We start from the raw sequence: 22,697 nt of genomic DNA on the forward strand, positions 1-22,697 counted from the left end.
TGGGGTTATTAGGGTTTATAGATTGGGGTTATTAGGGTTTATAGATTGGGGTTATTAGGGTTTATAGATTGGGGTTATTAGGGTTTATATATTGGGGTTATTAGGGTTTATATTGGGGTTATTAGGGTTTATAGATTGGGGTTATTAGGGTTTATATATTGGGGTTCAGGTTATTAAGGGGACTAACATGTAACCCTTTGGGCTCCTGCAGTCCAGACAGTATAGAACCCCCCCAAATGCTTTCTTGCCCCCCCAGGACACTGACACTCGGAGAGAGAAGGAACATCACATTCAGGAATCTCTTATTCATCTCCTTTTTTATCCCACAAACAACCAACTGGCGATTCTGTGATTCTGTTTCCCATAGGGAAAGTCTGTAGGTTCTGCACTGGGAGCAGGGGGGGGGGAATATTGTATCATTGTCTGTATGTAATAAATACATTTACTGCTTTATAAATCCCTGTAACCATAGAAATTGTCATTTCTGACATCGGGGCGAGTTATTCATAAATTAAACATGACGATATCCCAATTATCTCTACTTACTGGTACCTTTATATAGCTCCGCCTCCTCTATACTCACTGCCGCTGACCTATCAGTTACTTTATATGGGCACAGAACCCCTCAGTGACTGCTAATATCCTTATCATTTACAGTAGGGGGTACAGTATCCCTTATAATACATGAGTGATACTCAGAGTTCCCTGTATAACTCAGCCTGCAGCCTTGTGCCTTTATATGGGGGGCACAGAACCCCTCAGTGACTGCTAATATCCTTATCATTTACAGTAGGGGGTACATTATCCCTTATAATACATGAGTGATACTCAGAGTTCCCTGTATAACTCAGCCTGCAGCCTTGTGCCTTTATATGGGGGGCACAGACTCCCTCAGTGACTGCTAATATCCTTATCATTTACAGTAGGGGGTACATTATCCCTTATAATACATGAGTGATACTCAGAGTTCCCTGTATAACTCAGCCTGCAGCCTTGTGCCTTTATATGGGGGGCACAGAACCCCTCAGTGACTGCTAATATCCTTATCATTTACAGTAGGGGGTACATTATCCCTTATAATACATGAGTGATACTCAGAGTTCCCTGTATAACTCAGCCTGCAGCCTTGTGCCTTTATATGGGGGGCACAGAACCCCTCAGTGACTGCTTATATCCTTATCATTTACAGTAGGGGGTACAGTATCCCTTATAATACATGAGTGATACCCAGAGTTCCCTGTATAACTCAGCCCGCAGCCTTGTGCCTTTATATGGGGGGGCACAGAACCCATCAGTGACTGCTAATATCCTTATCATTTACAGTAGGGGGTACAGTATCCCTTATAATACATGAGTGATACTCAGAGTTCCCTGTATAACTCAGCCTGCAGCCTTGTGCCTTTTATAATGGGGGGCACAGAACCCCTCAGTGACTGCTAATATCCTTATCATTTACAGTAGGGGGTACATTATCCTTATAATACATGAGTGATACTCAGAGTTCCCTGTATAACTCAGCCTGCAGCCTTGTGCCTTTATATGGGGGGCACAGAACCCCTCAGTGACTGCTAATATCCTTATCATTTACAGTAGGGGGTACATTATCCCTTATAATACCATGAGTGATACTCAGAGTTTCCCTGTATAACTCAGCCTGCAGCCTTGTGCCTTTATATGGGGGGCACAGAACCCCTCAGTGAACTGCTAATATCCTTATCATCTTACAGTAGGGGGTACAGTATCCCTTATAATACATGAGTGATACCCAGAGTTCCCCTGTAAACTCAGCCCGCAGGCCTTGTGCCTTTATATGGGGGGCACAGAACCCCTCAGTGACTGCTAATATCCTTATCATTTACAGTAGGGGGTACAGTATCCCTTATAATACATGAGTGATACTCAGAGTTCCCTGTATAACTCAGCCTGCAGCCTTGTGCCTTTATATGGGGGGCACAGACTCCCTCAGTGACTGCTAATATCCTTATCATTTACAGTAGGGGGTACAGTATCCCTTATAATACATGAGTGATACTCAGAGTTCCCTGTATAACTCAGCCTGCAGCCTTGTGCCTTTATATGGGGGGCACAGAACCCCTCAGTGACTGCTAATATCCTTATCATTTACAGTAGGGGGTACATTATCCCTTATAGTACATGAGTGATACTCAGAGTTCCCTATCTCCTTATACACAAGTAGGGGGCGCAATGTTGATTAATATACACCCCCCCCCCCCATGATAGGAGCCCATTAATCACCAGCGCTGTGTGAAATTGATGATTTATTTGCTATAAAGCAGCGGAGAAGCTAAATGTGCTCTTTGTTAGCGGCGCAATCAGATAACAAAGGGGCGCACATAATGGCTTCTCTCCGCGGGAAGCGCTTGTTGCCGAGGGAGCGTTTGATGGGGGGATAATAGCGGCTGTCGTAGCGTCGGGTAGAAGCGCCGAGCGCGGTTCCTTTCAGCCAATAATGGCACTTGAACAATTGCACCTTCTCCCATTTACACGGAGGAGAAAGCCTTTCCCCAAATGATTTATGAATAATGAAAAAGCAAAGCGGCGACTTTCCGGCGAATGGGGATCAAAATAATCAGAATGGAAAGTTTATTGGGCGGCGCCCAAGGTTCTGGAAGGACAAGTTGCTCAGAATTACGGAATTTCACCCAAAACCAACGCGGAATAATTGCGCTGCCGGCGGCTTCCGCTACAGATTTATATTGTAACGCATTTCCCCATCATTCTGTCATACATTGAGGTCAACTTCCCCTTTAAAGGGCAACTAAATGGCTGGATAAGTGAAGGTTGAAATCTTTTCCTCTGTTGGGCCCAGGATTTAGGGCCCTCGTCTATGGAGGCTCCCAAGGGCCCAAGCCTAGGCTGCAGCTTTAAGGGGGGGGCAGTAGAATTGGGGGAGCAGGTAACCCCCTCTTCCATGTATACGTGCCAGTCAGACAGAGGAGGGGGTGGACAGAGGTTGGGTGCCTAGGTCAGTAGGTCAGTACCAATCCTTATTACTGCTCTACCGGGGGTTAATGCCCAATGACTCTAATAAAATACCCCCCCCCACTTTACCCCATGCCCCCCATGCCAAGGGATGTTCTGCACAGCCCCCAGCAGCTCCTCAGGCTGTAGAATCTCACATTGGGGGTCGGAGGGTGCTTAATGTAGGGGCTTCATAGGGAATTAACCCCTGAACCACCCCACTGCAGGAGCCCTAATATCCTCTGGTATCGCCGGCTATTACCCTTTTCCCTGGGCTACTGGCACTGGCATTATATTAGCCACAGGCTGCTGAATATAACTGGGCAACCAGTGGGACCTAGTAGCCCCTTCCCAGCATGCTTAGCAGGTAGATTCCCACGATATAGATAGAGATACAGTATTAATGCCACCAACACTGTAAGTGAATGAGCCCTAAGGTCAGATTAGGTGAGAACAATCCAGAAAGTCCTTGTTCAACTACAACTCCCAGAACCCCCACGCAGCCCTGAGCCAATGAGGATGAATAGAAACCCCCAGCCCTTATTATCCGCAAACCCTGGCGTTACTGGGCCTTTATGGCGCCGCGGCAGGAGGGAAGGAACAGAGAGATAAGGAATAAATGGAGAGAGAAATCACTTTATGTCTCACTGCGGAGACGGAGAATAAACTGACATTCAGCGCAGGAAAGAGCGGATTTACATGGCAACGGGGCTCCTCCCCCCCCGGCAATAAACCTTCATTCTCATGTCAACTTCCCCTTAGATCTCGGCTCCTCGTATCCAACAGCCGCAGCCCCACCCCCTTCTGTAAAGGAACCGACCCCCCCCCCCCGCTATCACTGTATATAAATATATAAGGGGGGGGGCAGTAATGAAATAGAGAAAGTACAGGGAAGAGCGACTAAGCTGATAAAGGGAATGGGCTCAGTTATGGGGAAAGGCTGGCCCAGTTGGGATTGGTTACACTGGGGGGGGGGGGGGGGGGCAGTTACGGGGGGGGTCACTATATATAAATATATAAGGGGGGGCAGTAATGAAATAGAGAAAGTACAGGGAAGAGCGACTAAGCTGATAAAGGGAATGGGCTCAGTTATGGGGAAAGGCTGGCCCAGTTGGGATTGGTTACACTGGGGAAGGGGCAGTTAAGGGGGGGGGGTCACTATATATAAATATATATAGGGGGGGGCAGTAATGAAATAGAGAGAGTACAGGGAAGAGCGACTAAGCTGATAAAGGGAATGGGCTCAGTTATGGGGAAAGGCTGGCCCAGTTGGGATGGTTACACTGGGGGGGGGGGGCAGTTAAGGGGGGGGTCACTATATATAAATATATAAGGGGGGGCAGTAATGAAATAGAGAAAGTACAGGGAAGAGCGACTAAGCTGATAAAGGGAATGGGCTCAGTTATGGGGAAAGGCTGGCCCAGTTGGGATTGGTTACACTGGGGGGGGGGGCAGTTAAGGGGGGGTCACTATATATTAAGGGGGGGGCAGTATGAAATAGAGAAAGTACAGGGAAGAGCGACTAAGCTGATAAAGGGAATGGGCTCAGTTATGGGGAAAGGCTGGCCCAGTTGGGATTGGTTACACTGGGGGGGGGGCAGTTAAGGGGGGGTCACTATATATAAATATATAAGGGGGGGCAGTAATGAAATAGAGAAAGTACAGGGAAGAGCGACTAGCTGATAAAGGGAATGGGCTCAGTTATGGGGAAAGGCTGGCCCAGTTGGGATTGGTTACACTGGGGAAGGGGCAGTTAAGGGGGGGGGGTCACTATATATAAATATATAAGGGGGGGGCAGTAATGAAATAGAGAAAGTACAGGGAAGAGCGACTAAGCTGATAAAGGGAATGGGCTCAGTTATGGGGAAAGGCTGGCCCAGTTGGGATTGGTTACACTGGGGGGGGGGGCAGTTAAGGGGGGGTCACTATATATAATATATAAGGGGGGGCAGTAATGAAATAGAGAAAGTACAGGGAAGAGCGACTAAGCTGATAAAGGGAATGGGCTCAGTTATGGGGAAAGGCTGGCCCAGTTGGGATTGGTTTACACTGGGGAAGGGGCAGTTAAGGGGGGGTCACTATATATAAATATATAAGGGGGGGCAGTAATGAAATAGAGAAAGTACAGGGAAGAGCGACTAAGCTGATAAAGGGAATGGGCTCAGTTATGGGGAAAGGCCTGGCCCAGTTGGGATTGGTTACACTGGGGAAGGGGCAGTTAAGGGGGGGTCACTATATAATAAATATATAAGGGGGGGCAGTAATGAAATAGAGAAAAGTACAGGGAAGAGCGACTAAGCTGATAAAGGGAATGGGCTCAGTTATGGGGAAAGGCTGGCCCAGTTGGGATTGGTTACACTGGGGAAGGGGCAGTTACGGGGGGGGGGGGTTACTTGGGGGGCAGTTCTTGGCTCCTGTGCCACACTCTGTATCTCACATAATTATCTCTGTTCAGCGGGAGCTTCGTTAGAGTTAATGAGTTGGCAGGAGGCGCCGGGCAGGCCAGTGAGCACTTTGCTCGTTAGGAGCGGTATCTGCCCAGTGCTCGTTAGCGGAAGATAAAGAGACGAGGGGAAGGGGCTACAGAGGAGGAGGATCCGGCCGCGCTGCCAGTTCTCATTATACAGAGAGCAGATGTGGGGGATTCAGTTCCAGCTCAGTTGCCCCAGGGGGCGGGGCTTTGCCAGTTGGACGGGTGGGACAGTCGGGCACCTGCAGCCGCTGATACTTGGTCAGGTGACCTGTTACTATGACACAGGAGCCGAGATACAGACATATTTCTATTTGCACTCAGGCGGGGGAACAAGATTGATTCCTGCCCCAGAGCGATGGATAGAATGATATTCTCATCTCCAGACTCACTGAAGCCCAAAAATACCAATCACTTGCGCTCCGATTGTCTGCTGGGATCATATCAGGTGCCCATTAACCTGCCAGCCAAGCGCTGTGCCAGCTCCCTCCCTGGCACCCATTCACTTACTGCAGGGACACAGATACAGGGAACTGCCTCCCAGCAGGGCCGGTGGGACTAATACAGTAAAGGAATGGGGGGGGGGGGGGGTGAAAGGGAACATAAGGAAGTGCTACTTTAGCAGAAAACGGGGGTAGGTACAGGGAACAGCCTCCCAGCAGGGCCGGTGGGACTAATACAGTAAAGGAATGGGGGGGGGGGGGGAGGCTGAAAGGGAACATAAGGAAGTGCTACTTTACAGAAAGGGGGGTAGGTACAGGGAACAGCCTCCCAGCAGGGCCGGTGGGACTAATACAGTAAAGGAATAGGGGGGGAGGCTGAAAGGGAACATAAGGAAGTGCTACTTTACAGAAAGGGGGGTAAGGTACAGGGAACAGCCTCCCAGCAGGGGCCGGTGGGACTAATACAGTAAAGGAATAGGGGGGGGGGGGGGGGAGGCTGAAAAGGGAACCATAAGGAAGTGCTACTTTACAGAAAGGGGGGTAGGTACAGGGAACAGCCCTCCCAGCAGGGCCGGTGGGACTAATACAGTAAAGGAATGGGGGGGGGGGGGGGGCTGAAAGGGAACATAAGGAAGTGCTACTTTACAGAAAGGGGGGTAGGTACAGGGAACAGCCTCCCAGCAGGGCCGGTGGGACTAATACAGTAAAGGAATAGGGGGGGGCTGAAAGGGAACATAAGGAAGTGCTACTTTACAGAAAGGGGGGTAGGTACAGGGAACAGCCTCCCAGCAGGGCCGGTGGGACTAATACAGTAAAGGAATAGGGGGGGGGGGGGGGGGGGCTGAAAGGGACATAAGGAAGTGCTACTTTACAGAAAGGGGGGTAGGTACAGGGAACTGCCTCCCAGCAGGGCCGGTGGGACTAATACAGTAAAGGAATTGGGTGGGGAGGCTGAAAGGGAACATAAGGAAGTGCTACTTTACAGAAAGGGGGGTAGGTACAGGGAACAGCCTCCCAGCAGGGCCGGTGGGACTAATACAGTAAAGGATGGGGGGGGGGGCTTGGCATTGGGACTGGTGCTTTGCTGGGGGGGCAGGAGGGGCAATTGGCACAGATACAGCTTTGCCCTTAGTGAGCGGCGCCAGCGAATCGGACGAGTTCCCTGTTACTTACGTTTCTGTCCCTTCAGGGATTGAGTTGAAGGGAGAAGAAAAGAAAATGACAGATGTAGGGAAGGGATGGCAGAGGGCGAGAATGTAATGAACCCGCAGCCAATGAGACGCAGAGAAATCAGGTCGGGCCGCGTAGGCGCAAAACAGCTGGAAAATATATAAAGTGGAAGTTTTCAGCCGGTGGGTTTAGCAGTAAAGTGAGATGCTGTAACTGCTGCAAAGCTAGGGCCCCCCCCCTGTGAGCAGTACATTTGTACCCTCATTAAATTCCCAGTACCCTTGTAGCCGGCACTGCCCCCAGCGCCAGTATAGGGTGCATTCTGACTCCTGAAACAATGTAGCAGAACCCGCAGAACCCGGAGTAGAACCGATTCTGTTACATTGTGTGAAATATCAGCAAATATCGAGTTGCAATGAAGTGTAATGCCCGGCTGTGCCACTAGGGGCACTTGGTTACTGCACAAACCTTATTCTTTATCTTCTTCTCTGTAGGACGGTGACTGTGTCCAACCGGGACTCGGATCTGGTGCATCTGGAGACCCAGACTGGGGAGGGGCGTAAGTATCAGATCTGGGGGGCAATAGGGGCAGGTTAGTTGGGTTATAGGTTCCCAATGCTGGGGGGCAATAGGGCGTTAGTGGTTATAGTCCAGTATGGGGGCAATAGGAGGCGGTTAGTTGTATGGTTCCCAGTATGGGGGCAATACAGGCAGACGTTTAGTTGCGTTATAAGATTCCAGTATATGGGGGCAATACGGTAGTTCGTTTGGGTTATAAGGGTTCCCAGTATGGGGGCCAATACAGCGGTTAGTGGTTATAGTTCCCAGTATGGCAGGTGAGGGGAATACGCGCAGGTTAGTTAGGTTAAGGTTCCAGTATGGGGGGCAATAGGGCAGGTTAGTGAGGTTATAGTTTCCATATGGGGGGCAATACAGCTGGTTGTTAGAGTTTACAGGTCCCATTATGGGGGCAGATAGGGGCAGGTGTTGGGTTATAGGTTCCAATGCGGGGGGCAATACAGCGGAAGGTGGAGTTACAGTTCCGTTATGGGGGCAATCGGAGGTTAATTGAAGTTAACGGTTCCTATGCGGCATAAGGGGACAGGTTGTTGGTTATAGGTCCAATTCTGGGGCATAGGGCCGGTAGTTGGGTTATTAGTTGCCCAAATTCTGGGGCGGCATACAGGCAGGTTAGTTAGAGTTACAGGTTCCCAGTATGGGGGGCAATAGGGGCAGGTTAGTTGGGTTATAGGTTCCCAATGCTGGGGGGCAATAGGGGCAGGTTAGTTGGGTTATAGGTTCCCAGTATGGGGGGCAATAGGGGCAGGTTAGTTGGGTTATAGGTTCCCAGTATGGGGGGCAATACAGGCAGGTTAGTTGGTTATAGTTCCAGTATGGGGAGCATTACAGGCGGGTAGTTTGGGTTATAGGTTCCCAGTATGGGGGGCAATACAGGTAGGTTAGTTGGTTATAGGTTTCCAGTATGGGGAGCAATACAGGCGGGTTAGTTGGGTTATAGGTTCCCAGTATGGGGGCATACGGCAGTGTTAGTTAGGTGACAGGTTCGTATGGGGCAATAGGCGGCAGGTATGTTGGGTTATAGGTTCCAGTTATGGGGGGCTACAGGAGGGTTAGTTGGTTATAGGTTCCCGTATGGTGGCGGGCAATACAGGAGAGTTGTTAGAGTTAACAGCAGTTTCCAGTATGGGGCAAGGGGCAGGTTAGTTTAGAGTTACAGGTTCCCAGCTATGGGGGCAATACAGGGAGGTTGTTAGGAGTTAAGGGTCCAGTTTGGGGGCAATAGGGCAGGTTAGTTGGGTTATAGGTTCCCGTATGGGGGCAATCGGAGTTAGTTGGGTTATAGGTCCCGTATGGGGCAATTAAGGCAGGTTAGTAGGGTTTACAGCGTTCAGTATGGGGCAATTACAGGCAGTATTAGAGTTACAGGTTCCAGTATGGGGCAGGCAAATAGGGCAGGTTGTTGGGTTTAGTTTTCCAAATGTGGGGGCAATAGGGGCAGGTTAGTGGGTTTTTAGTTTCCCAAATGCGGGGGGCAATACAGGAGGTTAGTTGAAGTTACGGTTCCCAGCTATGTGGGGCATAAGGTAGGGTTAGTTAGAGTTACAGGTTTCCAGGTGTGGGGTGGCAAATAAGGAGTTATAGTTCCTGGTGTGGGGGGGGGGGGCAGGTGATGTGGTTGGTTAGAGGTACAGCGTTCCCAGTTTGGGGGCAATACAGGAGTTTATTATTCCTGGTGCTGGTGGGGGGCAGTGATGTTGGGTTGGATTAGAGTTCAGGTTCCCAGTTTGGGCAATCAGGAGTTAAATAGTTCCTGGTCTGGGGGGGGCGGCAGATAGATGTGGGTTGGTTAGCGTAACAGGTTCAGTTAGGGGGCATACAGAGTTAATAGTTCCTGGTGCTGGGGGGGGGTAGATGTGGAGTTGGTTAGAGTTACAGGTTCCGTATGGGGCATACGGAGTTATAGTCCTGGTGCTGGGGGGGGGGGGGGGGGGCATAGTGTGGGTTGGTTAGGGACAGAGTTCCAGTATGGGGCAAACAGGAGTTAATAGTTCCTGGGCTGGGGGGGGGGGCAGTAGATGTGGGTTGGTTAGAGTTACAGGTTGTATGACTGAATTATTATTGGGATAATGTTGCGCTTGGAGCTTGTCAAGCGGATCAAGACGCGGGTATAACTTGACCTATACAGACAGATGGAATCTTCCAATCGGCGCATTTCATTCCGTGCTTCTCTCATTTACTCCGGGGAATCTTTCAACTGATATTTGTCATCGCGCTGTCACAGAACCATTAAATTCTGCCCCGACCCATTAAATTCTGCCCAGCAAACCCATTAAAATTCTGCCCCAGAACCCATTAAATTCGTGGCCCCGAACGCCATAAATTCTAGCCCGAACAGGGAGGGCCATCTTGCGCCCGGGCCAAAAAGCTCCCTCTCTTATTATGCATAGCAGCCAATGTATCGGAAGCCTTATACCCCCCCCAAATATCTGCCCCTGTTCATAAATTTTGCAATAACAGAATGGGGGACACAGAGGGACTGGACCCAGACAGAGGGGGGGCAACATACAGATGGGAGACACAGAGGGACCCTGCCCAGACAGAGAGGGGCACTACGAATGGGGAGACACTAGGGGACCTGCCCAGACAGAGGGGGAGGGAATGGGCAAATACAGAATGGGGGACAGAGGACCTGCCCAGACAACAGGGGGGGGGCACATACAGAATGGGGAGACACAGAGGAACACTGCCCAGACAGAGGGGGGCATTACAGAATGGGGAGACACGAGGACCTGCGACAGAGGGGGGGGCAAGTACGAATGGGGAACACAGATGGACCCTGCCGCAAGGGGGGGACATACAGATGGGAGACCGAGGACCCTGCGCAGACAGAGGGGGGCCATTAAGAATGGGGAGACACAGAGGACCCTGCCCACGACTGACGGGGGGGGGGTGAGTTATGGGAGGCTGAACTATTGGTTTCCCCATCATACCACGGGAGAGAGGGAGGGCTAGGGTATTTTCTTACGGGGAGAGATGCGAGACATAGCTAAGAGAAGTTCCCATTAGTGGGGGGGCAGCAGCGCGATGCATCACATTCAGAGTATGTGGATTATTATGTACAAAATAGTTGTTCTGTTCTCCGAGTAACTAACGTCGGACCCCACCCCCCCGGCACCAATTAAGCTCCAGTCTAACCGAACAGAACAACAGAATGGATCCCGACTGTACTCAGACCTTCATGTTCTGTATTTAAATCTCCTGAACAAGGTGCCCCCCCTCATGCGGACTTCCCTTCAGTGTAGGGGGGCGGGGCCGGGTGAGAGTATGTTCCATGTAGCGCACCCTTGGGTACGGAGAAGACGGATATGACTTGTCTTTTTACCTGATAAACAGATACTATACCCAGTAAATGAGGATCATGAATGGATTGGGGAGTCTGTAATCAGGAGTCAACCAAGCAGCTGCAGGAAGGGAAGGGACAGACACAGTGACAGTTTAACATAATATAAACCCAGTGAGATGAGGAGATGATAGATATTGGGGAGTTGTTCAGGGTAGAACAGCAGTGCAGGGAGGAAGGACAGACACAGTGACATAAACAAACTATAAACCAGTGGATGATAGGAATGATGGGTATTGGGGAGTCGTTCAGGAGTCAGGAACCAGCAGTGCGGGAAGGAAAGGGACAGTGACAGTTACACATACTATAACCCAGTTGAGAATGAGGGATCGAATGGATATTGGGGATGTTAGGAGTCAGAACAGCAGTGGCAGGGAGGAAGGGACAGACCTAGTGCGTCACATAATATAACCCAGTGCGATGAGGATGAATGGATATGGGAGTGTTCAAGAGTCGAACCAGCAGTGCAGGAAGGGAAAGGGACCAGACACAGTGACGTTACAATTAACTATAACACCCAGTGAGAATGAGTGTGAATGGTATTGGGGAGGTGTATTCAGGAGTCAGAACCAAGCAGTCGCAGGGAAGGGAAAGGACGACACAGTGCAGTTACCAAACATAATATAACCAGTGAGGAATGAAGGGATGAATGGTATTGGGGAGTTGTATCAGGAGTCAGAACCAGCGTGCAGGGAAGGGACAAAGGACAGACCAGTGACAGTTAACATAACTATACACCCAGTGAGATGGAGAATGAATGGGTATTGGGGGTTTGTATCAGATCAGACCAAGCAGGCAGGGAAAGGGAAAGGACAGACCGTGACTTTAAATAAACTGTGGGGCATTGGGTGAGTGTGCCATTTTGCCCCTACCTGGGGGAACAGCAGCTGGTTTATCAGCAGAGTGGGCAGATTCAAGAGGGCGCTGATTGGCTCACACAGCTGCTGCCCAGGGAGCCAATGAGGAGTAAATAAACCAATTAGCTGCCCATTCATCTCCCTGTGCCCCAGTAACGCCGGGCAAGCTGATGCCCATGTATATAATTAGCAGTTCCTATGGCACCCGGTGCCCCTCGCCCCAATACTTCATAATGATCCATGTTCCACTCTGTGTAGGAAGCCACGCCCCCTCACTATTGCCCCGGGGGGGGGGGGGAGGCAGTCTGTAACTGGGTTATACAGTGATAGGACGGTGCGTTGTGAAGGGTTATCGCGCTGTGACATCACTCATTCAGTTTAACCACTTCCTTGCCTTCTGTTCAACCCACTTAACCCAATTCTTTCCCTGCCCTAATTCACTTACAGTTTAACCCCTTTTTTTCTCTTTTACATTTACCCCAATTCACACTTGATTTAACCCATTCCTTTTGTCCCATTTTTACTATTTAACTCTTTGCCTCCTTCGCTCAAAGTTTAACCCTTGCTCACTATTTAACCCCTTTTCTTTATTATTACTTATCCCCTTCCCTCCTTTTCTCAGTTTTTAACACTTTCTTATCCGCGCCGCTCAGTTGCTTAACCCTTTCCTTCCCTCTTTACTCAGTTTAACCCTTTTCTCATTCTATTTATATGTCTAATATTTGTTAAACCCATTGGAACTGCCAAATACTGTTTTTTTATTTAAAAATGTGTTTAGGGTAAGAAGGTTCCCCCCCCAGGAAATGGGGCCCCCTGGTTGACGCTATAAGGAGTTACTGTCCCTGTCTCATTGCTAAGGATTAGGGCCGAGGCCTGGGAATGTCTGGGGAAACCAGAATGTGTCTGGTACCAGGTACCATGATGGTTCTGACAAACCCATTTAACCCTGTCTCTCCCCAGATGCCCAGTACATTGTGTGCCGAATGTCCAACTGTTCGGAGGCAGCGAGGGGGAAGCCGTTTGCGGGGTACATAGACCCCAACTCGCTAATCGTACAGGACGAATACGTGTTTGTGCAGGTGAGACCCCCCCTGTCCCCAGTTCTGCAGTGCAGCCCCCCGGGAGGGAGTGATTGGGGACCAGATAATATCAATAAATGCCCTTGTGCCCTCAGGGTGGGCAAATCCCATTGCCCTGCGTGCAGCCTTGGGACCGGCACAGCCGGGGGGGCACATTGCTCAGGGGAATCGATATTCTCTGTTTAACTATTTATCAGCTGGTGTAGAAAGAACAAAGTCATTAAATGATCTAATGGGTCGGCAGACCTGACATACCCTGGCACACACTGGCGCACCCTGACATATACTGGCACACCCTGACATATCCTGGCACACCCTGACATACCCTGGCACACCCTGGCACATCCTGGCACACCCTGACATACCCTGGCACACCCTGACATATCCTGGCACACCCTGGCATACCCTGGCACACCCTGACATATCCTGGCACACCCTGACATACCCTGGCACACCCTGACATATCCTGGCACACCCTGACATATCCTGGCACACCCTGACATACCCTGGCACATCCTGGCACACCCTGACATATCCTGGCACACCCTGACATACCCTGGCACATCCTGGCACACCCTGACATATCCCGGCACACCCTGACATACCCTGGCACACCCTGGCACATCCTGACATATCCTGGCACACCCTGACATATCCTGGCACCCTGACATACCCTGGCATACCCTGGTACACCCTGGCACACTCTGACATTCCCTGGCACATACTGACATACCCTGGCACACACTGGCACACCCTGACATACCCTGGCATACCCTGGTACACCCTGGCACACTCTGACATTCCCTGGCACATACTGACATACCCTGGCACACCCTGGCACACCCTGACATTCCCTGGCACATACTGACATACCCTGGCACACACTGGCACACCCTGACATACCCTGACATACCCTGGCACATACAGACATACCCTGGCACATACTGACATACCCTGGCACTCCCTGCTGTTTCATAGCCTTAGTACCAACCTATGCCCTTCTTGGTGAGAGTTGTAGTTTTACAGGAAGTGGATGGCTGACTGCCCCTGGGCTATAACCACTGACCCCCAGTAGCCAAAGTGTGAGACTGTGTAAAGTAGAACCAGGGCAGTTTCTTTGGGGGGGCAATAAGCTGTGCCTGAGAATTGGGGTGATTGATGCCCTTTCTCAAGAGGAGAGAAATAACAGGGGCCCAATTACATTATAGGGTTCTGTTGGACCTGGGCCGGCAGCCCCGTGACAGCTCCGGTTCTGTTCCTGAATATGTCGGTTCCCTGGTCCCGGGTCCGGGCCAATGAAATATTTATCTGGGCCCATAAAGAAGACTGACTTTGCCCCGTGATTCCCTTTGGTTTATTTGGGAACCGTGGGACATAATTAGTAATGGGTGCCGCACTACAGGACCCCAGCGGCGCCGCTCAGTCGCTCTTATTAGGCGGTTGGATTCCTGGCGGCTCCTTCCCACCATTTTGGCTTTGATTCCTCCCACGCGGAGTCATTAGACTTTTCTAAGCGCTGGGCTCGGTTCTGCGGCACTAATTGCCTCCCCGGGGCCCCTCTGGGCTTCGTGCTCTGTGTCACCAGATATTTGGGACAGGGCTGCGGGTCACGGTACTGGTGGGCACATCCCAGAATCAGCCAATTATCTGCTTTGTATGAACCACACCAGGTGCCCCCCAGGCACCCACTGCCCCAGGGGCAACAGCCCATACAGACCAAGGGCAGAGCTGCACTAATGGGCAATAAGTTGCTCCGTGCTGGGGTTGCTGTATGCCAGGAGCAGCTTTGTTGGGCTCCAGAGGCAGCTCCGCAGAATAACAAGTGCCCCAATAATCAATTAGCAGTTCGTGACTTGCTCATCAGCTCATTGGGTAAGAAACATGAATATTAATGACCTGGAGGTCTCGACACAAATCCACTGTTTGCTGAGCACTCTCTCAATGTGACCGGCAGTCTAATGGCAGCGCCAGAGCCGGGTCAGTGTTCTTACTCGCCCTGGTCCAATCTGCATGTGTAACAGCGACACACTGCCATCTGCTGGCACAGCAGGGAATCGCACCAGGGTTTAACCCTTCCAGTTACAGGAACAAAGAACACGGAGTCACGGCTGGGATTCTGATTGGAGGATTATTTTGCATTGTTTATTAGGCTGCTAGCCCTGGAGCGTTGGGGAAACTTCTGTACAGCGATATTGCTTGAATAGTACAACCATGTTGGACTACAACTCCCAGCATGCTTTAGGCACCAATAATATGTTAAGGGATGTTGGGGTCTGTAGGGTAAACTGGGTACATTTTGATTGGTCGGCAGAGTTAATATCAGCTAAATAGCAGTGGGGCTAATGGGGGTATAAGTGTAGATAGGAGGTGCATATACACGCAGGGCAGGTAGGGGGCGCAGCTGGGGGGTAAGTGCTATGGGGCTATGGAGACTGCAGATACATCCCCCCCCCCGAGAATTCTCTGTGTTATTAGAATCTTCACCAACGAGGTATCACTTGCCCCGTATTAACCCCCCCGTGACTCCGTGACACATAAGGAGACTGCTCCTGGGTGACAGACAAGTACCGCAAATTGGATTCCATTTCCCACAATCCCTTGGGTGTCACCCTACGGGCCCCGGGCTCATCCCAGTAATCACCAGTTTGCCTTTCCTCCTCACACTGGGAGTCTCTCAGCTGAAATGGGGAAGGGTCAGATGTCTCTCTCTGTAAGTGATGTCTCATTAATGTGATGCTAATGTTGTGAACTGTCTCTTTCTCTCATCCTGCAGCTGACGTCCGGGGGGAGACCCCATTACTATGTGTCCTACAGACGGGAGCCCTTTGCGCAAATGAAACTGCCAAAATACTCCTTGCCCAAGGTACCCTACCGACCCATAACCGCAGCCGCCATTTTGTTTTCCCAGGTACCCCTGCTGCACCCCGGGTCGGTGGGCCGGAAACTTATCTTTCCAGAACTGAGAGGGTCCGGCTGGGCCGGAACTATATCCTTCCAGAACTGAGAGGGTCCGGCTGGGCCGGAACTATATCTTTCCAGAACTGAGAGGGTCCGGCTGGGCCGGAACTATATCCTTCCAGAACTGAGAGGGTCCGGCTGGGCCGGGACTATATCCTTCCAGAACTGAGAGGGTCCGGCTGGGCCGGAACTATATCCTTCCAGAACTGAGAGGGTCCGGCTGGGCCGGGACTATATCCTTCCAGTTCTGCATTTCTGAGACACGTTACTTGTTGTCGACTGAAGGGCCCAGGGCCCCCCGACATTCTCAGGGCAAAGAGCCCCCAGAGTGACACCAAGTGGCCCCTTTCTGCACAAGTAGTATTGCCCCAGGCACCAGAGGGGTGTGAAATTGCGCCCCTTACCCATTAGTAGTTGCACCTGTGCCAATGGCTGCATTCTGCACCTTGTGGCCCCTGGAGCCCCCCAGTCTGTGTGTAATTGTAGTTTTGCTGTAACTCTAATGATGGAATGAGATGTCACTGGGGGCTTAGGGTTCTAGGTTCTGTTCCCCGCAGGGCCCTACATGTTCTCCCTGTGGGCATCTAGACAAAACCCTCCTTCTAGATGCCCCAAATTTTTCCCACCCTCCAAAAACATTTCCTACCAACCAGTTAGTGTGTGTGATAGGGACTATAGGGGCTATGCTGCACTGATTGGCTCCTCTCCTGAGCTGCTAAATAGGCACCGCCCATGAGGAGCAGAACAGCAATACAGGAGCAGCAGCATTAATATCTCTGTGATAATTAGATTATGTTCTGCCAGGAGAACCAGTATTTATCTGGAAATGGGCTCTGGTTATGTCTGGGGGGTGAGACCCCAAATGTTTTGGTCACACGGTATTAACCCCTTGTCTCCCCAGGACATGCACGTTATCAGCACGGACGAGAATCAGGTGTTTGTGGCCATTCAGGAGTGGAACCAGAACGAGACCTACAACCTGTACATATCGGATACTCGCGGGATCTTTTTCACTCTGGCGCTGGAGAATGTGAAGAGCAGCCGGGGGCCGGAAGGGAATGTCATGATAGACCTGTACGAGGTATGTTACCATGGCAACACCCCCCCATATGTGCAAATGGGCAGAGAGGAATGTTCTGGGCACCCAGTCACCCGTGCAATAGGGTCTGGCAGTCTGCCCCCTTGTGCCCCCCTGGTGCCCCCCACCCTCTGATCTGCTCTACAGCTGCACCCATTTTTCCTAGGTAGCAGGGATAAAGGGAATGTTCTTGGCTAATAAGAAGGTTGGCAGCCAAGTGAAGACTTTCATCACCTACAATAAGGGGAGAGACTGGAACCTACTGCAGGCGCCCGACTCCGATCTGAGGGGCAACTCTGTTAACTGCCAGCTGGTAAGCGCTTCCTCCCCGGGCCCCCCAGAATCCAGGGAATAGGGTCACAGGTCCCCACGTTATGGGGTTCCCTACCAAGAGAGGGGGAATGAGTGATACATTGGGGGTGGGGAGGGGATCTCACCATCAGCATAGGGAGGGGTTCCTTACTGTAAGGGCAGTCAGGTTATGGGGTTCCCTACCAAGAGAGGGGGAATGAGTGATACATTGGGGGTGGGGAGGAAAGGGGATCTCACCATCAGCAGAGCAAGGGGTTCCTTACTGTAAGGGCAGTCAGGTTATGGGGTTCCCTACCCAGAGAGGGGGAATGAGTGATACATTGGGGGTGGAGAGGAAAGGGGATCTCACCATCAGCATAGGAAGGGGTTCCTTACTGTAAGGGCTGTCAGGTTATGGGATTCCCTACCAAGAGAGGGGGAATGAGTGATACATTGGGGTGGGAGGAAAGGGGATCTCACCATCAGCATAAGAAGGGGTTCCTTACTGTAAGGGCAGTCAGGTTATGGGGTTCCCTACCCAGAGAGGGGGGAATGAGTGATACATTGGGGGTGGGAGGAAAGGGGATCTCACCATCAGCATAGGAAGGGGCTCCTTACTGTAAGGGCAGTCAGGTTATGGGGTTCCCTACCCAGAGAGGGGGAATGAGTGATACATTTGGGGTGGGGAGGAAAGGGGATCTCACCATCAGCATAGGAAGGGGCTCCTTACTGTAAGGGCAGTCAGGTTATGGGGTTCCCTACCCAGAGAGGGGGAATGAGTGATACATTGGGGGTGGGGAGGAAAGGGGATCTCACCATCAGCATAGGAAGGGGCTCCTTACTGTAAGGCAGTCAGGTTATGGGATTCCCTACCCAGAGAGGGGGAATGAGTGATACATTGGGGGTGGGGAGGAAAGGGGATCTCACCATCAGCATAGGAAGGGGCTCCTTACTGTAAGGGCAGTCAGGTTATGGGGTTCCCTACCCAGAGAGGGGGAATGAGTGATACATTGGGGGTGGGGGGGAAAGGAGATCTCACCATCAGCATAGGAAGGGGTTCCTTACTGTAAGGGCAGTCAGGTTATGGGGTTCCCTACCCAGAGAGGGGGAATGAGTGATACATTGGGGGTGGAGGAAAGGGGATCTCACCATCAGCATAGGAAGGGGTTCCTTACTGTAAGGGCAGTCAGGTTATGGGGTTCCCTACCCAGAGAGGGGGAATGAGTGATACATTGGGGGTGGGAGGAAAGGGGATCTCACCATCAGCATAGGAAGGGGTTCCTTACTGTAAGGGCAGTCAGGTTATGGGGTTCCCTACAGAGAGGGGGAATGAGTGATATCATTGGGGGTGGGGAGAAAGGGATCTCACATCAAGTCATAGGAAGGCGGCTCCTTACTGTTAAGGGCAGTTCAGGTTATGGGTTCCTAGCCAGAGAGGGGGAATGGAGTGGATACATGGCGAGGTGGGGGGAAAGGATGATCCACCATCAGCATGAAGGGTTCCTTACTGTAAGGGCAGTCAGGTTATGGGGTTCCCTACCCAGAGAGGGGAATAGTGATACATTGGGGGTGGGGAGGAAAGGGGATCTCACCATCAGCATAGGAAGGGGTTCCTTACTGTAAGGGCAGTCAGCACTAGTTAATAATGAATACGGCGGTTGCGGCGCCGCATGTTGTTGCCCCATCAGACGCTCTCGCTGGGCTCGGGGGGCACAAATGAGACACAGAGAGTAGAGCGTCGGGATCTCCCGGCTCCGCACATAAATCCCGGGATCTCGGGGGAATCTCGGCAGATAAAGCCGCGACGCTGAGTAATCGTTTTTGTCGGAAAGAAATGTAAATTGTTGCTAATTAGCTAATTACATATTCATTAGCGCTTTCCGGATCGTCGGCTTCACTGCGCGGAGTCTCCCGGGGGGGGGGGGGGCCCGGGGTACAGAATCGGTTCTGGCATGTTCAGCTACACAGAGGCCCAAAACATTCCGGGGGGGGGGGCCAGGTCCGGCCCTGCGGTACAGATATCGGTCTGGCCATTCAGCTACACAGAGGCCAAAACGGCCCCGGGGTGGGGGGGGCAGTCCGGGCGGGGTACCAGAATCAGTTCTTGGGCTATTTCAGTACACAGAAGCCTGAAACAGCCCCCGGGGGGGGGGGGGCAGGTCCGGCCCGGGGTACAGAATCAGTTCTGGCATTTCAGCTACACAGAGGCCCAAACAGCCCCGGGGGGGGGGGGGGGCAGGTTCGTGCCCGGGGGTACAAATCAGTTCTGGCATTCAGCCTACACAGAGCCAATACACCCCGGGGGGGGGGTGGGGGGCAGGTTCCGGGCCCGGGTACAGAATTCAGTTTGGTCATTCAGCTACACAGAGGCCCAAACAGCCCCGGGTGGGGGCCAGGTCCGGCCGGGGTACTTAGAATCGTTCTGCATTTCAGCTACACAGAGGCCCAAAACAGCCCCCGGGGGGGGGGGCAGGTCGGGCCGGGTACGAATCAGTTCTTGGACATTTCAGCTACATTCAGAGGCCAAACAGCCCCGGGGGGGGAAGGTACCGGCCCGGGTTACAGAATCAGGTTCTGGCATCTCAGCATACACAGGAGGCCCAAACAGCCCGGGGGGTGGGGGCAGTCTCGGCCCGGGTACAGAGATCGGTCTCTGGCATTTTCAGCTACACAGAGGCCAACTGGACCCCGGGGGGGGGTGGGCTATGGTCCGGCCGGGGTACAGAATCATTCTGGCATCTTCAGCTAACAGAGCCCAAACAAGGCCCCGGGGGGGTGGGGGCAGTCCGGCCCGGGGTACAGAAGTCGGCTGGCATTTCAGCTACACAGAGGCCCAAACAGCCCCGGGCGGGGGGGGGGCAGGTCCTTGGTGTACAGATATCTGGTTTGGCATTACAGCTAACAGAGGCCCAAAAACAGCCCGGGGGGGGGGGGGGGCAGGTCCGGCCCGGGGTACAGAATCGGTGTTCTGGCATTTCAGACTTACACAGAGTCGCCAAAAGCCCCGGGGGGGGGGCAGGTCCGGGGGTACTAGAAGTCGGTTCTGGCATTTCAGCTACACAGAGGCCCAAACAGCCCCGGGGGGGGGTGGGGGGCAGTCCGGGCCGGGGACAGAAATTCGTTCTGGGCGATTTCAGGACTACACAGAGGGCCCAAAACAGCCCGGGGGGGGGGGGGGGGCAGGTCTCGGGTTAGCAGAATCGGTTCTGGGCTTTCAGCTTACCCACAGAGGCCGGCAAACAGCTCCCGGGGGGGGGGGGGCGTGTGCCGGCACGGAGGTACCAGAATCGGTTCTTGGGCATTTAGTACACAGAGGCCCAAACATAGGCCCCGGGGGGGGGGGGGGGGCAGGTTCCGGGTACAGAATCGGTTCTGGCATTTCAGCTACACAGAGGCCCAAACAGCCCCGGGGGGGGCTTTTATCTTGTTATCGTTCCTGTTGTTTTATCTCTCGGCTGAAACACTTGTTCTACATCGTAACCAATCGGCCAATCATTAGCCTGGGATGGAGGCGCTGTAACCAATAGCAACAGCCTCTTATTAACCCATAACTGCCCCAGCCTCCTGTCTGTACAGGGGATGGGGGGGTCATTTATTCCCAGAGACGGAGACCCCCATAACAGGCACACGTTAGTAAATGTCATCAGATAATGAGGCGCCGACCAATGGGCTGTACCCCGATACTCGCTGAACCCCAATAACAAACGCCTGGAGAAACGGAATAAATAAGTCCACACACCAGGCAGCCATTGCTGTGACTTCCCATAATCCTTCAGTCACCTGGCTTTAGTAGGTTGCAGTCTTTCTTTACTGCTGTGCTGGAAACTGCCAGTTCCCCCCCACCCAGCAGGTATGAACAGAGCGTGTTAGTTCAGCCAGACCTCAGAACAGCACTGCAGCGTTTAGCTCTGCTCTAAATCCCATTTTTGGAATGAGAAGCAGCAGTTTCATGTTGCATCAATAGCAAGAGGCGTGGGTGGATTCAGCTAAATGCCCCCTAACTGCCCCATTTATGCCTATAAGGGCACTAATAGATAAATAATTATAACCCCAAATACGTTATATACAGTGAGAGGCAGAGGGCACTGACACCACAAATACATTATATACAGTGATGAGCAGAGGGCACTGTGACACCCCCAAATTCAATTATATTACAGGAGAGGCAGAGGGCACTGACACTCCCTAAATAACATATATAAAAGTAGAGGCAGAGGCACGACACCCCAGAATACATTAATATCAGTGGAGAGTCAGAGGGCACTGCACCCCAAATACATTATTATTTACAGTGAGAGCAGAGCGGCACTGACACCCAAATACATATATACAGGAGAGGCAAGAGGGCACTGATCACCCCAAATTACATTATATACAGTGATTAGCAGAGGGCACCCTTGACACCCCAAATTGACATTTATATACAGTGAGGAGGTCAGAGGCCACTGTTACAACCCCAAATACATTATATACAGTGAGAGCATGAGGTGCACTGACACCCCAATACATTATACAGTGAGAGGCAGAGGGCCACTGACTACCCCAAAATACATTATATACCCAGGTTTGGAAAAAAGGAATAAGGGGGGGGGGGGGCCCAGGGGAAAGGAAGTGGGGGGCACTTGACAACCCCAAGATCATGATATACAGTGAAGAGCAGAGGCCACTGACACCCCAAAATTACATTATATTACATGTGGAGAGGCAGAGGCCACTTGACACCCCAAATACGATATATTACAGTGAGAGGCAGAGCACGGACACCCAATACATTATATTTAACAGTGACGAGAGGCCACTGAATCCCAAGATACATATTATATAGTGCAGGGCAGAGGCCCACTGTACACCCCAAATACATTATATACAGGTGAGAGCGCAGGAGGCCACTGACACCCCAAATATTCATTATATTAAGTTGAGAGGCAAGAGGCCCTGACATCCAAAATACATTATATACAGTGAGCAGCAGAGGGCACTGACACCCCAAATACATTATATCAGTGAGAGGCAGAGGGCACTGACCACCCCAAAATACATTTATTACATAAGCAGGCAGAGGGCCACTGACACCCCAAAATTACATATATACATAAGAGGCAAGGGCATCTGCCACCCCATAATACTTTTTATATTAAGTTAGAGCAGAGGCCACTGACTATGCAAATACATTATATACAGTGAGAGGCAGGGGGCACTGACATTCCCAAATACACTATATGCCCAGTGATAGGCAGAGGGCACTGGACACTCGCCACAGACTTTGATATACTAGTGAGAGGCAAGGGCCACTGACATCCCAATACACTATATCAGTGATAGGCAGAGGCACAGACACCCCAAAAGTACATTATATACAGTGAGAGGCATGAGGCTCTGCACCCAAATACATTAGATACAGTGAGAGGCAGAGGCCGACTGACACCCAATAATACATTATATGCAGG

At 51.6% G+C, this 22,697-nt stretch overlaps 1 protein-coding gene across 1 annotated transcript in view; it reads left to right on the forward strand.

Annotated features, from left to right (window-relative positions):
- Positions 1-22,697, forward strand: part of sorcs1 (sortilin related VPS10 domain containing receptor 1) — a 197,556-nt gene that overhangs the window by 129,226 nt on the left and 45,633 nt on the right. Inside the window, 5 exon segments of the mRNA XM_031905713.1 lie at positions 7,560-7,624; positions 12,805-12,923; positions 15,697-15,786; positions 16,783-16,962; positions 17,126-17,272. Coding sequence (XP_031761573.1) covers positions 7,560-7,624; positions 12,805-12,923; positions 15,697-15,786; positions 16,783-16,962; positions 17,126-17,272 — 601 coding nt within the window.

The sequence above is a fragment of the Xenopus tropicalis genome, chromosome 7 (genome assembly GCF_000004195.4).
Source record: "Xenopus tropicalis strain Nigerian chromosome 7, UCB_Xtro_10.0, whole genome shotgun sequence".
Classification (NCBI taxonomy): Eukaryota; Metazoa; Chordata; class Amphibia; order Anura; family Pipidae; genus Xenopus; species Xenopus tropicalis.